Source organism: Esox lucius, chromosome 10, assembly GCF_011004845.1.
Source record: "Esox lucius isolate fEsoLuc1 chromosome 10, fEsoLuc1.pri, whole genome shotgun sequence".
In the NCBI taxonomy this organism is placed as follows: domain Eukaryota; kingdom Metazoa; phylum Chordata; class Actinopteri; order Esociformes; family Esocidae; genus Esox; species Esox lucius.
In genome coordinates, this window is record NC_047578.1 from 18,886,352 (window position 1) to 18,903,019 (window position 16,668).

General features: G+C 38.7%; 2 gene segments (V, D, J or C); both read left to right on the forward strand.

Annotated features, from left to right (window-relative positions):
- Positions 1-2,692: 2,692 nt before the first annotated feature.
- On the forward strand, positions 2,693-4,070 carry LOC109616179. The segment is given in 2 exon segments: positions 2,693-2,798; positions 3,619-4,070. A coding segment is annotated over 1 exon segment (249 nt).
- A 9,688-nt stretch (positions 4,071-13,758) lies between these two features.
- On the forward strand, positions 13,759-16,468 carry LOC114839985. The segment is given in 3 exon segments: positions 13,759-13,765; positions 14,837-14,920; positions 15,954-16,468. Coding segments are annotated over 3 exon segments (411 nt in total).
- The last annotated feature ends 200 nt before the right edge of the window (positions 16,469-16,668 follow it).

Sequence of the window (16,668 nt, forward strand, 5' to 3'; positions counted from 1 at the left end):
TGTAGATAATATTAGCATTATCTAAGACGGACATGAAAGAAGCCTGAACATCTTTTCTTCTTTTAGCAGAGGACATACAAGCCCTGTTTCTTTAAAGGATCCTTACCTAATTGTTCCTTTTTTCCCAGTTCAGTAAAGTTTTTTAAAAGAAAGTCTATCATCTATTTTTTTGTGATTTTCTGGATTTTTGTTTTAGATTCCGTCACTCACAGTTTAAGAGTACCTATTGTGGCAAGCCCGGGGGTGTGGGCTTCCACGTCACCAGTTCAATAACACAAGCCGGCACCAGGAGTACAGTTGAACACAGTTTGCAAGTTTATTAAGGACAATTCACAGCGTAGGAGGGGATTTTACCACTACTTCACCGTCCACTGCTTCACGGTTCACACTCCGTTCTCATCGTCTTCTATCCACAGGGAGTCCACAGGTAATCCACCAACAGGTCCTCATCCAAATCAGTTCGGTACACAGGGGGTAAGTCAGCCAGTCCAGGTCACACCAAGTAGTCACACAGTTCTATATTTCCTCGTCACCTCTCTCTTCACGCTGTCCCACCTTCTTCTATCCTCTCTCTCTCCCTAAAACTAGCTGCTTCCCTTTTACCCTCCAATACCTAATTACCCAATTAATCCCAGCCTGTCTGTGTCGGAAGAGGAAGTCCATATAAGGCTCGGGGGTGTCTCCTTGTAATCTGCCACACTATGATAAAAATACAGACTTCTACATGCTCTGTAAGTGGGAAAACCTGCAAAATCGGCAGTGTATCAAATACTCGTTCTCGCCACTGTAGGTCTAGTGACATCCCTGCTTCTAAAAACACCTCTCTGCATACGAGTGGAAGTAGCAGTATGTTGATTGTGCATTAATCTAGGAATTACTTAGAGATCATTAAATGTAGTTTGTTCCAATAATTGCAATTGAGGAACATATTAAGGAAACTGGGGGAGGACAATTGACTGTCTGCTGTGCTCTATGATCTGAACTCATTATTTCACAAGCTGTCCACCTTTACAATATTTCTGCTGCTCCTATTGCCCACCTGTTCAAACTCTCACTACAATATCTAATATCCCCCAGAATTGGAAAGCTGCTGCTGTGATTGGCCTCTTCAAATGGGGACATATTGGATGAACCAATCAGATTTACAACACGCTGTGGACATCCCCCGTTAGGGTTTCAAAAGTATTTGGTTAAATTACTTCACAGTGTGATTGGTCCTTTAGCACACACTACAAAGCTGTCAATGCCGTAATTCTAGTCTATGCATTTGGAGTCTGGTGCTTCTGTTCGACAACCAAAAACTGCAAATGTCATGTTGGCTATCATGTGGCAGATAAATCAGAGTGAATCGCCTACGGACACACGCAAAAAATGAACAACAGTCCAACTCAGCAGGAATACAGTTCAGGATTTTTTATGCTTCAGGAACAGATACATGCAGACTTCACCATCTGAACTACAGAAGCTGGACTGCAATGTTCAAGGTCTGATTAGAATTTCAAATAGAACCTGCAGAGTTTTGGGAAAAGGTATTGTTGAGGAAAAAGAGGATCATGTACCAGAGTGATGGCAAGAGGAACATGTGGAGAAGAAAGGGAACAAACATACCACATTATCATTACATTTCTTGGTCCAGTTGTAAATACAGAGAGGGCCAGGAATCTAATTATGAAAAACCAGACCATCACTGATACAAGACTGACAACTGTCGGGAGCTCTGGTTCTCCCCAACAAACCTGAGGCCAGTAGAGAGTGGTCAATCCATACCACTGATCAATATAACATGACCATAACAGCCCTAATGATCAGTACTAACACATGCATATATCTTATTGTCACTAATTATACATTAGCATTACATTTCATGTGTATTGTGTATAAATCCATTCATGAATTAGGTCATAGGAAGTGGTGAACTCATTGGACAGCAATTAATATTAAACACATTATATATTGAGGTGTTTTTAATGTAATGGTATGATGTGATGATACAATATGATGAGACATGATCAGCATAGTTTACAGTAGTAGAAAGTTCATTGGGGAACATGTCCAATCTACTGAAGTTCCAGAGTGAACCAGTAGGGGGCATCTGTTAGAAAGCATTAATGAGGCCTTAATGATCAGTTCCATGTTTCTGTTACTATTCCCCTTATTGTCTGTGAGCAGGTTATTGTACAGTGAGTACATTACTGTGGTGGACCGTTGGTTGAGGAACTCTAGTGGCATGTTAGCAGTAAGTCTTTAATCTATATTATGACTTCTGATATTGAAAATGCAATGCACAGTCTTTCAACTTCATCATATAAAGTAGAAATGTAGGATCTATATTATTTGGAGACTTTATGTTGTCTTCATTTACAATTTGAAGTGAAAAATGTAAATGTATACAAAATATTTAATGTATTAAAGATTACTTATATGGTGTGTATTTTAATAAAAAAATTCAAACAGAATAATTGTTTGCAGTTTTATAGTGATTTGGCTAAATGTAGCTCTTTTCAAAGAGTACTCCCTCAAATTAAAAGTAGAAAAGCAGTTATTTAGGAGACATTGTGATTCCTTTATTTGCCTTGAGAATTGTAAAATGTAAGTTTAAATTAGTAAAATTTAATGTATCTAACAGTGTTGACAGTGTGTATTTATTACAAGTGTGTAAAACTGAGAGGTTTGGCTAAATTGAGCTTTTCAAAGTGGCAGAGTTGTGTCTGTAGTGTCAGAGGTTTTTGTACGGCCACTGAATGACTTTGTATCACTGTGGCTCACTTTTGGTGGAGGCACTAGACTGGACGTTGGAAGTAAGTAATTAGCCTACAGAATATATAATAACTGTTGACAAAAAAGATGTTTAAATGAATATATATTTGTTAGTGTTGCAACTCTTTTTGAATCAACATGATTTCTGCATTCAGAATATTTTATATATTCTAACAGGACAATGTCCTTAGAAAACAATGCAGTCTTCACTTCAAAAAAGTTAAAACTTTGTTAAAACTTGAAGTTTAAGCTTTTTTGAGTGGGTGCAGGGAGAACCTGGCCTGAAAATTATGTCTTAATTCATCTCTATAATATTGAAATATTTGTTTTTAAAATATTAAATGTGTGATTACGTTTTACAAAAATCGACTCCTTATACTGCAGTGTTGTTTCATTTTTCCATTTTGTTTAATATTTTATTTGAACAGATATTATTTTCAATAGGTAAAATCCAACTTAAAAAATACACATTTAACCAAATTGAGTCAGTTACATTGAGTCAACAGACAACATGTGAGTGCGAATCATTACAGTTTTAGGATAGATTCATGTTACATTCCTTCAGTGCAATGTTGTGGCTTTTCTTATGAATATATTGAAATGAATATACAACACTGATTATTATTTGATCTACTAACAAAAAAGAGTATGGCGAAATATTTTTTATTTTATTTTTTTATTCTTCATTAGCCAATTAAAAGGAAGTGAATGGTTGACAAAGAAAAAAGTGTCTGAGGAACAGAAACCAACAGATGAACACAAGAATAAATTAAAACTATTTTAACATGTAAAAGGCCTGCATCATTATGGTCTACTAAGTCTGTTCATTCAGTCGTCTCTCTCTAACTTCCTGTCTTCTAGGTGATGTCCGTCCCACCCTGACAGTCCTTCCCCCCTCCAGTGTGGAGCTGCAGCAGGGAAAGGCCACTCTCATGTGTCTGGCTAACAAGGGCTTCCCCTCAGGCTGGAGTCTGAACTGGAAGGTAGATGGAGTCAGCACCACCCGGGAGGTGACGGGGAGCCCTGGGGTCCTGGACAAGAATGGCCTCTACAGCTGGAGCAGCACGCTGACCCTCCCTGGGGACCAGTGGAGGAAGGTGGGCTCTGTGACCTGTGAGGCCACCCAGGGCTCCCAGTCTCCTCTCTCCGAGAAACTGAGGAGAGACCAGTGTTCTGAATGAGCTCCTCCTCTGAATCCTTCATCCAGCTGCATTTATTTTCATGGCCTTTTCATATCATGTTTTAATGTATTTGCTTCTTGGCTGAAAATTATTTTATGTTGCAACATATAATTATAAAGGTTTTTGCAATCATTCCCACTTCCCTGGATATCACTGTTGAATAAAATTGAAATTAGACTTATTTATGAATGGTATAAGTTTCCTTATTTATTTCTGATAGTATGAACAGCAAAACAAATAGGAAATTATTCATACACTTAGTAATTACGTTCTGTAGTTCACTAAGATCTTCCTAAAAACTGCTGATACACAAACCAGGATATTTAAAATCACTGGTCTTTATGATTATATACTAAAACTGAAGCTGTGTACTCTAAAGTAAAACCCACACTGGTTATCATGATATACTAATACTGATGCCTCATGCTCTAAACTCACTAGAAGTCTCTGGGGACAGATGAACATCTGGTGCTGCTCTACTATGGGTGCGTTACAGTCATCCTGCTCATGCAAATCTGAGTTTCAATCTCACAGGTCACAATGTCCCAGCCTCAAATCCTCTGGGTACAAGCAGCTGTGAGTCTCATTAGAGAAATGAACATGAGTTGGGAAGCCAGACTTCCCACTGAATAATATTCATATAGGGAACTCAGATCAAAAGTATCATTAGCTGATATCCAGAGTGATTTACAGTACTGACCCCTCATGGGAATCAAACCCAATACTATTGTGTTGCAAGTACCTTGTTACCAATTGATCAACATGGGATCCTCAATGTCTTTTATTTATAATCAACTGTAGGATCTTTATTTAAATATACTATATTGCTGCTAAAATTGTCACTGCAGTACAGGAAATACAGATGCGTTTACTGTTTCACATAAATTCCCTGCCAACCCATTGAAATGACTAAATACTGGCAGTTTAATAATATGACCTCTGAATAGTTAAAGGGGAACAACGTAAATATCCAAAATGTGTTGGAAGGAATTGTTGGACTTTCTCTCTACGCTCACAACTCTCTCACTTATGGACCTCTGGGTCAAGCTAGAGTGAGTGCAGCATCATCTGGTTAAACTGCAGTTGTAGTTTTAAACTTTAACTCTTCTAACATCTCCATGAATGGCTAATTGCTCATGAGATGTCTTCGGAGGACAAGGTTAAAGGTGACCTATCATTTCAGCATCAAGTGATCAAGAAGAGAAATACTGTAGCTAACCATGTTGAAAAAAAAGAGTGCAGTGAATATTTGGTTTCTCGAAATATGGAAATTCATAGGAGAAACAGTACAACAAGTACAAGGCAGTACTAAGCGTTGGGCGGGTGGGTATTGATAGTGATGGGTCACAGAGTTCAGCAGGGTTACGTAGATGGAACTGGGCACCAGTGATGTGCTGGGCAGTTTTCACCACCCATGGCAGGGCCTTCCGTGCGGTTAAAACCAAACCACACTGTGGCACAGACCATCCACACACACTTTTGGGATTCTCAAAATCTATTGTTACCCAGGTCCTTTGCTCTACCAGTTGAGTTACAGAGAACCCTCAATGGCTTCATTTATGATCAAACCTCTTTAAGTAAAAGCATTAAAGTATAATTTTCAGACAGTGTGTCACAGCTCTATGTTTGCAAGCTTATTGCCTGACCACAGATTAATAAACAAAGAAGACTGTTAAAATCAGTTTCTCACAGGATTATTTTGCTGTGACAAAACTGGTCAAATTTGATCCTACAGAACAGATACATTTATTTGTGACTTACAAGTACTGTATAATAATTATTTTAATGAGGCACTGGGTGTTTTGTAGTTGAGTTGTTAGAACACAGTGCTTGCTATGACAGGGTTGTGGGTTACATTTCCACTGGGATTTCCATAGAATCTGTATGCATTTGTTACTAAAAGCTGTTTTGGATAAGATGGTCTGGTTAATGTGAATGTAGTTTAACCTTCAGTCAATCTGTCAGGGTTGGATAGTATAGAGAGGTTGAAATGGAAAAAATATAATAAATAGTTGATTAAAAGAATAACTGTCCATCATAATTTAAATATCTAGTTGTTTTTCTCCAGTTGGTCAAACAGATAACTAACAAACTCAATGTGGAATCAGTCTTAGTCACTGACTGTCATAGCATTGAATTTTTTAACAGAAATGAACAGGAATATTTACAACTTGATTCAACCAGTTTGTGCCCACCGGGGATCAGCTGGAGAGTAGCTGAAAATAAATCATATTTTACAGATCTGAATCCTGTGGTGGTCCCAGTGTGTTTGTTTGTTCTGTCATTTACTAAAATAATGACATTTAAAACAAATGTTAAATTGTGAAGTTTAGATACATTTTTGTGTTGTATTCCATTGTATTCTGGAAAAGTAACATTCGTTTCTGTAATTTTCTTATAGCATTACACCTGTTGATTCAGAGAAGTTCCTCTTTAACTGAGAGAGGTTTTTGTACGACGCTCTAACACTGTGTGAACGGGAGGCTGTAATCCTGCTGACAGTAATAATCTCCTGTATCTTCACCCTGGATTCCACTGATGGTCAGAGTGAATTGAGAACCAGATCCACTCCCACTGAAACGATCTGGAATCCCTGACTGACGGTTTGTAGCATGATAAACTAGAAGTTTAGGAGCTTCTCCAGGTTTTAGAAGGTACCAGTCGAGTTCAGAACCAACACTTGTACTGGTTGAACAGGTGATGGACACAGTCTCTCCTGGACTAACAGACCGAGATTTTGGAGATTGGGTCAGGATTATATCTGCTGAAGATTCTGAAAAATTAATATGAAAAAATGGTAAGTTTGGTTATCAAATGATCAAATATCTACCATCTACCAAAGCATCTGATGTCCAAATGTAAACACCAATAATCCATATACATACAATCATTAACAATGTGTCTGTGTGAACCAAGTCCCATGATGAATGAATCTAAGTTGGTCAAAGTGTCTCTTACCCTGAACAAGGAGCCCCAGGGTCCCCAGTAGAATCAGTGACATCATCATCATTGTACTGTGTGTCAGTGTCTCTGAAAGGACTGAACAGTCACTGATCAACACTGGACTCTTTAAGTGTGTGGAGCAGTGAGACATGACAGATATGCAAAACCTCAATTTGCATAACAGTGAAGACAGTAGTGATACACTGGCACCTATTTTATTGCCTATTAAATGAGAGTGAGCACCCCCCCCCTCTTTAGAGTCATTTTGAACGGGACTGGAGGTGATTTCTGACAAGGTGGGGTCACTGACTCCTACCGTTGCTGTCACTGTTGAGCATGGGAAGGGGGACACAGGTGTAGAGGATTCCAAAAAGGCAAAAGGGTGTTTAATGAACTCAAAGTACAAAAATAAAAGGGACCGAACTGCAGGAACAGGACCCATCAACATCACATACACTGAGGACAATGACCAACAAGAAACACCATGGCAGGAGGACCTTAAATAGGGACACAACGAGGGCGCAAACAAGGCCCAGGTGGAAACAATGAAGACAAGGACAGGGTGAATACCAGAACAAAAGGCAAAAACCAAACACAACAGTCTACATTCACAAACCAAAGCCAAACCAAACAGAACAGAACCTTACAGTCCCTTAGGGGTTAACACCAGTTGTGCTCATAAGTTTGGATAGCCTGGCAACATTTTTGACATTTTTGCATTGATTGGGAAATGTCTTTGATTGGTAAATGTCTTATTTAAGGATAGTGATCATAGGAAGACATTCATGATCTCTTAGTTGTTTGGCTCCTTTAACAATCATAATGATAACAGAAATCACCCAAATGGCCCTGATTAAAAGTTTACATACCCTTGAAAGTTTGGCCTTGTAAGTAAAAATCAGTGGGTATGAAACAGGCAGAGTGAAGGTTTTCCTCAAGGTTACAGATCAAATGTTAGATTGTTTTCACATTAATATATTAAACTGATCAGGGGTGTTTCTGTGGATGTCAATTCTGCACCACAAGCATAGAAGAATCATTAGCAGACATAGAATAACCCGTTCTCCCTTCTGTCATTCACAAAATGACATTTTTACTAAAGTTCATTTATCCCTGTTGTTTCCTCTCCTTTTTTCAGTGATGGTAATAGACCTTTACACTGAGTAAAACCAATGAGGGAAGTCTAAGTTGTCATCTACACATACTCTGTTGCAGCCATGCTTGGGATGCTTTCAGAAAATTACATTTTAACAAATCTTTTGTTGTTGTTGACTAATGTCAGTTAAAATTATATGCTTTTCCCATTCGGTCTTTCCCCTTCTTCAATGAACTCGGTGTGGAGTGTGTGTGTGTTTCAGCTTCTAGTGGGTGTTGTGAGGGCAGTTACTAATGATAATGTCCGGTTCTCCCTTTCATTTCTGATGAGGCCCTCTGAGTTGTCTGGTTGTTTGGGTTGGTGGGTCCGCTGATGTTCGTACTTCCTAGAGCTGGAATGTTGTTCTGATCTGGTAAATGTTGGCTGGCCTGGATCCAGGTGTCTTTCCTTGAGACGTAGATCTGTCTTGTCATCCATTCAGGACAACTGCAGTGACCTGTTAGTTGTTGCTTCCTTCGCAGGAACCTGGATCAGTTACGTTTTCCACTGTTTTCCACCGTTTTCATGCCTCTAGCTTTTGAATATTAATTTAGCTAATACATTTTAGTTACAGGTTTTGATCTCCCGCTCCACTTTGATCTAGTATAACACAACCTCTCTACCAATGCATGTCAAAGTCTAAATGTAAGTGTGAAGTTCCTCCCTAGTCCTCTCCCTTCACCTGGCACATTGTCCTGTTGTTGTTCTTGTCCGTTGACTTATCGACACAAAGGCCTCTCTGCCTTGATCTTGATGCTGTATAAACAGTCTCATCTCCTTCTATAGCAAGCCACTCAGTGCCTCAGATCTGTTGCTGTTGGGCACAAGGCTCAAGGTTCAATTTCAAGTTGTGCTGTTCTGTCTCACCGTTGATTGGAGATGTGTTCCAGACACAACAAAGAGGTCAGGCCTTCTGCCTTTTCCCCAGCAAAATGTCTGTTATGCCATGAATCTGATCCTGGAACTCAGAAGGTACCAAAGGGAAAGGGAGGTTTCACTTCAAATGATTGTTCCCAATTCGTGTCCTTGCATTGAGCTAGAGGTCTGTCACACAGTCCTTACAGGAGAAAGGAGAAGACAAAACATTGCATCAGTTTACATATTCTCCTAATATAAAGGCTACTGCAATACTAAAAATACAAATAAATTATACTAAACATAATACTCAACTAATAATTAAAAGGTGGGACTGAATGTTACAAAGAAATACCTGAGTTGTGTAAAATTATCACAAGGGTTTTACAATTTCTTCAGACGATGACACATTTAGAAAAAATACAAAATGTGTTTTTTTGTGTAATTATCAAAGATTTATGACTTCTCTCTCTATATTTTTTATGGATAGTAAGTTAAAAATATCAACATAAATAAAGACTGGTCTTTTGATGCTATATGGGTATTGTTTTGCAAAGCAAAAATACAAATATACGGCCAAAATACAAAAGACCAAAATTGGCTAAAAGAATAATAATAGTGAAGAAATACCAAATAAAGAAATGTAGTAGGGTTTTGCCAGTGAATTGCTAAGACCCTGATTAAAAATACAAATAAAATAATTAAGAAATGAAAGTCCAACTCCCTTCTGCTCCCTGATCTCCCCTTGTCCTGACGATTGGCTCCTGGCTGGTGTTGGAGTCTGTTGTGTTGCATGGTCCTCTCCATTCATCCAACCTTCCTACTTGTTCCTTGGGAAAACTGCGGTGCTTTAAAGCCTTATTGATGTTACTGTTTCCCTCTTGTGATGTTGGCAGCCATTTTGGTGTCCCACATTTGATGTGTGTCCACTACTGTCTATGCTGTACCCCCCTATGACCCCAAAGTCCCGTAGTCGAGAGTCCCTGTTCCTATGAGTCAGTCCAGATGGTTACCTCTCTTTCATAGAGTTCAGCTCCTGGCTGATGTCAATGGTCCAGCCTTGGACCTCTCCTATTTTTTACTTTGATTTTTACAAAAATTTTAAATTTAAAATGAAATTTAAGTATCCCTTTGATCATTTAACTGTAGATGTGTAATGTGAAAAGTTGTTATCAATGCAAAATAGGCTCACTTAAGATCATGATTCAAATATGTACCCTCTAAAATACTCCAGGCAACAATTCAAAATCCTATCCAATTGATATATGTTCTGATTGAGGAGACTTTTTTGAAGAAAATGCATGTTTTTTAGAGCCTATCTAACCCATACTGGCCAATAAAAACAAACAACACTTTCTGAACCAGACTGGGTCATTTAGGAACAAAATAAAAGACAAAACAACAGTCTCCTGGCTAGCTTGCCAAATAAAATATGAGAAAATGCCCATAGAGATACCACAAATTCCTCTCAACTGCTTCAGTTTATCATAGACCTGATAACTCCTACTCCACCTCATTCTTCTATATATTAGTTAACAAAGTTCTTCTCCCCCATTTTCCACCCACATACTGACCAATCAAACGCATGTCATGTGGACACCCCTCTCTCCACGCTGAGGGGAGAAATACATTGTTACTACAACTCCAAGATCTAAGTATGTTTTATGTACCCGAATGACCTCACCTAAAGGTATTTGTGACGACGTGGGGTTTAACATTGGGTCTGCACGTCTGGATTTGTAAACACATACAGAAATCCCTTCCTAATTAGTTTTAACCAGCATGTTTATATTGCAGCATTTTAAATCACAGAAGTCAAATAAAATCCAAATATCCAGCTTACTGTTAATATAGCAGACCATTCCATTGTTTATTTAGTCATCCATTTTTCTTATAGAGACAGTAGAGAATATTTTACCTAAATTGGGAACAACCGGTTTACAGATACTTCTTCAGTTCCCTTGATCAGATGGAAGAATTTCTGGGGTCATCCCCAAACCTTGGTATGACCTCTCTCATAAAACATTTCACAACAGTCATTGTTTTGTTTTGGAAAAGCTTCCACCTGTGACGCCACGTACCGGCTTGCTCCCTCAGCAGCAACATCAAAACAGCAACTGCAACTCGCTCCACAGATCCCAATCACCGGAATTCTAGTCACCTGTTCACTCACCTGTTATCCATCAGCACCGCTATTTAGTTCTATTCAGACCTCGCGAGATATTATTTTGCAGTCCAGCTCCAGTCCTGATCGTAGCGGTTTACAGTTTGTCTTCCGTGTACCGAATCGCCTTTTGTCCTCCCTCACTGATCACGTTTCTGCCTAATCCTCTTGTGCCTTCGCTACAGAGATCCTTACCTCGACCTTCAGCCAGTTCTCTGACCACGAGCATTGCCTTACTCCTCCTGTACCTTCGCCTACGCTGGTTGGACTCTCCTGGTTTTGACCATTACCTGTTTTGACTGACAATTCTCTTGTATTAACGTTTTGTACGGTTGCCTCTAGATCGCGAGTACAAGCGGCTGAAATGGGTTTTCTCAGAAGGGTGGCTGGCTTCTCCCTTAGGGATAGAGAAGCTCAGCCATCCATGAGGAACTCCGAGTAGAGCCGCTGGTCCTTTGCATCGACAGGTGGTTCAGGCATCTGGTAAGGATGCTCCCAGGACGTCTCCCCAAGGGAGGTGTTCCAGGCACGTCCAGCTGGGAGGAGACCTCGGGGTAGGCCCAGGACTAGGTGGAGAGATTATATTTCGACACTGGCCTGGGAACGCCTTGGGATCCCCCAGTCAGAGCTGGCAAATGTGGCTTGGGAAAAGGGAAGTTTGGGGTCCCCTGCTGGAGCTGCTGCCCCCGCGACCCGATACCGGATAAGCGGATGAAAATGAGATGAGACGGTTGCCTCTATTGAACCAGCGCTCTGTGCTTGAATTTGTCTTCCTCCTGGGATTCTGAACACCACCCAACTTTGAAGTTTGTCTATTACCAAGCAATACCGTTTGCCGGCTTTCACCAAGGTTTGTTTGTCACCAGATGAGTTAAGCGTATGGACCCGTACGTTTACCCTTTTTAAAATAAAAAAAAATATTTTTATTTAAATGGCCTAAATCTGAGTGACAAAGACTGCCCAGGCTTGGAGTAGTTGTGATAAGGTTAGCTTTTTGTGATAATTAGTTAAATTTTTTGGTCCTGATAGGTTTCACCTGTTTGTCGTTTAGTTCTCGTTAGCTCCCTATAGTTTGCCCTCTTCTGTTAACTTTGTCAGTCATTGTGTTGTATGCTTCATTTATGTCGGTCCCCTCCACCAGTCCTTGGTTTTCCTGCCTGACTGTTCCTTGTGTGTTTTTGGTTCCTTGTGTTTTTTCCCTGATTAAAAGCCTTTTCTTTGCACTTCGTGTTCGCGCTTGGATCCTGTTCTACTCTAAACGTTACAATGTTTTTAATCACTTACTTGATTTACATCTCTAAAATAAGGACAATAGGACAATAATAACTTTCAAAATATCTTCAAATAGGCAAGATTAAGTGAAAATCACCAGCATACTTGGCATATAATTTGCTATGGCGGTGTCAGTGCTTGAAGTGTCTTAGAAAAAGTTCCATATGCTCCCAAATATAGCTGTCTTTGGTATCTGCCTGTTGCTACTGTTTTCTAACAGAACACAGATCATAGCAATAAAACAAGTACAGTGGTGTATTTGCAATGGTTTCACACATGGATTTCCCCATGACAGTTATGTAAGTTCTTCAATATCCCAAGCCTCACTGCGTTGAGCGCACACACATTACTTACTCAATCGCTCGCTCACTCAAACACCCATTCAATGCCGGCCATTCAAACTTCTGTTAACAGTGTAGATATTTTATTTTGCTGCTCACCTAATGCATCTTGGATATAACAGATTTTTCTTAAATATTCCCTTAGGACCGGCCTTGGCTTGGCTATAGGGATTCTCCAGACGCCGCTTCTGCAACCCACCAAGGGGAGTAATGTGACCCAAAACGTTTTGTTCCACACACCTGTCATGCAAGGGGGACTGTAACCACCCTTAGTGGACTCTAACCACCTTAATAACAGTTGAGAACCAGTCGGTTCACCTTCAAATGGTTATAATTTCCCTCTTATAGGTTCTTGGGAATCTTGAATTACAGTAGTTATTCCCTTACAAACAGAATCTTGGAAATCTCAGATAGGCTATACTAATTTAAGTTTTGGTATCTCTGTAAATGATCATTACTCCAAATCATATAGCATGTTGTCACATCAATTACAAAGTTACATCAACGGTTTCATCTCAGTTTCTAATCTCATCTCTTTTTTTGTTCTTTAACTTTTATCGAAGGGTTTTCTATATATTACATCTTGTACAATACAATATTACAATGAAACAACAAATGCCACATCCGTGATCGACTGTTATGTTGCTTGAATAAATTGACTTTGTCACTCCCAGTTCGGTGTGAATAATGCAACTCTCCAAACAGACTGATATTAACTACTGCAAAAAATCAAAAGGCTTCACTTTATGGTGCATGTAGTTCAGACAGCCTGAGAGAGTTGTAAAACGGACACCGTTGCCATGGAGATATTGACGGCCCATCTGGGGTGCCAAATTGTGGAAGATGGAGAATATTTGCAATTTATCAAGTATTACTCGTCAGTTGTTAGCATAACAGTTATTTCAGGTTTAATTGTATATATGGACACAAGCATAATGATAAAACAAGTACAAATACAGAGACCAACACAGAGTAGTGTCATGACAGTTGTTCTCCTTTTACAATGCCAAGTTTCAAACTTATATTCCTTTTCATCTGGACAGGTGACAACATCAGCACTTGCAAAATGTACATACAAAGAATTGTTTTTGCTGTGATGGAGCCTAGGGAATGCAAGGTTTGCATACAGACATAGATCCAGGAGATATAGGTAATCATAGAATGTCGGTTGACCAGACAACTTGATGAAAGCTCACACACGACAGCAGGGGCATGTTACTATTAGTGGTTTTGCTAACCCAGCTCTCTCCATAAGGAATAGAGTCCTGTTCACCTCTATAATACAAGGAGCTGGAGCCCTACTGCTGCTATTAAGAAAAGGGAGAATTCTTCTAGTGGTTTCTGCTAGGCCCATGTCCTAGAGACATCATGAGTTGCTGATAAGGAAAGACAAGTCTATTAGTATACGTAATGTTTCAAGCATACAGATTACAAAGACCTTCTAACAGAATAATGAATAAATAATGATATAATAAATTAATTATCCACAGTATGCAGACTTTTGAACGGGGGTCAGATCTCCAGATGAGGTGCGTTGAGACAGGGTAATAAAGCCAAATTAAATGTCACGAAAACTCAGTGTGATTGTTTAATCCTCTTTATTTATGTTGAATTAATATTACATTTGCGCCTCCCTTCTATTTTAATTGTATGATGAGTTGATTCAATGGGTTGAGTTACTGTATCAATTTAGTCCTCAGTACTTTCAATACCACTGAAGTTCCAGAGTGTACCAGTAGGTACACTCAGTGATAAAGGAGTAATGAGGAGTTATTTAGCAGTCCAGTGTCTCTGTTACCCTCTGTGTCTGTAGGGAGGTTTTTGTACAGCAAGATACTTAATTACTCTGGTGAACTTCTGGTGGAGGAACCAAACTGTGTTGTAGTAAGTCTTAGTAAGTCGTCACATAAAACTTTGATAAAACTTTGATTTCACTTGACTGAAATATAAACAAAAAATATAAATCTCATATAAATATTTTTATTTGTAACTCCCTAAAAATTAAAAGTACAAAAGCAGTAATTTAGGAGTCATTGTGATTCCTTTATTTGCATTGAGAATTGTACATTTTAAATTAATAATATTTAATGTATCTAACAGTGTTGACAGTGTGTATTTATTACAAGTGTGTAAAACTGAGAGGTTTGGCTAAATTGAGCTTTTCAAAGTGGCAGAGTTGTGTCTGTAGAGTCAAAGGTTTTTGTACGGCCACTGAATGACTTTGTATCACTGTGGTACACTTTTGGTGGAGGCACTAGACTGGACATTGGAAGTAAGCACTTACCCATACTATATCAAATAATTCAATATATATTAAATTAAGTGTACTTTGTAATATATTTGATTTATTATTGATGTATTTTATTCATTCAGAAACACTAATACTCTTGTAAAATGAGAAACCACTTAAAACGATGGATTATTACATTGTGTTTGTTAAATAGGTATTCTCTTCATAGAAGTCAATATCTGGTTAAAGCAGAACATACTTTTGTTTAAAACCTAGTTGAATGTGGAGTTAAGAAACTCTGTTTCAAATCAAAGACCAAATGTTCCTATGAATCTAACAAAATATGTTAAACTTAATCATTTTCTTTCAATAATAACAGAAACAGTCATGGTTTTACTAAAAAACCTTTCATGATTAAGATTAATGAGATAGTATGATAACATGTATTTTATCTTCTTGATATATATTGGATTTTTATAATCTAATCAACTAAAATCGACTTTTACTGCTGCAAGGTGGTACTTTGTTTTTATTTTCTTCAGAATTTCCCATCTATTGCAATTATGCAATCTTGCAAAGTCCTGCTCTGTATTGCAATATAGTCAAATGGCAATATAAATGTACTCATAATCCTTTAATAGTCAGAAAAACAGTCCAATGATTTAATCTGTCTTCTAATTTTACAGTTGTATTGCTACAGTCAACCAGAACATAAATAATCAGCATTCTTATTTTTAACAGATATTCTAATAATTAAACAAGAATTGTAAATATATTTTGTGCAATGTCTTCTAAAATAATGAATATTCATAAGGAACTGTAGTTTGAAAGAGGAAGAATTATGCTGAAATAGTTAGAATAATCTATTTTCAGTCTTCTCATATAGTTACATGCTTCGGTAGCGACACAAAGGGAAATGAAGGAGTGACAGAACAACTAAATAGTCTGTTTGAGGAACAGGAACAAACTGATGAACATTTTAAATAATAATTTATAACTGAAGTTAACTGTTGCATCATTATGGTCTACTAAGTCTGTTCATTCAGTCGTCTCTCTCTAACTTCCTGTCTTCTAGGTGATGTCCGTCCCACCCTGACAGTCCTTCCCCCCTCCAGTGTGGAGCTGCAGCAGGGAAAGGCCACTCTCATGTGTCTGGCTAACAAGGGCTTCCCCTCAGGCTGGAGTCTGAACTGGAAGGTAGATGGAGTCAGCACCACCAGGGAGGTGACGGGGAGCCCCGGGGTCCTGGACAAGAATGGCCTCTACAGCTGGAGCAGCACGCTGACCCTCCCTGTGGACCAGTGGAAGAAGGTGGGCTCTGTGACCTGTGAGGCCAACCAGGGCTCCCAGGCTCCTCTCTCTGAGACACTGAGGAGAGACCACTGTTCTGAATGAGCTCCTCCTCTGAATCCTTCATCCAGCTGCATGGAGCTTTTACCATTTATTTTCATGGCCTTTTCATATCATGTTTTAATGTATTTGCATCTTGGCTTATATGTTGTAACAATACAATTGTAAAGGTGTTTGCAATCATAACCACGTCCTTGGACATCACTGTTGAATAAAATAGAAATAAGAATTCTTCATGAATGGTTTAAGTTTCCTTGTTTATTTCAGCAAATATGAACAGCCCAACAATTGGAAATTATTTAAACAATGAACAATGTTCTGTAGTTCACAAAGTTCTTCCTATAAACTGCTGATACAGAAACCAGGATCTTTAAACTCAATGGTCTTTATTATCATATACTAAAACTGAAGCTGTATGTTCTAATATAAAACCCACACTG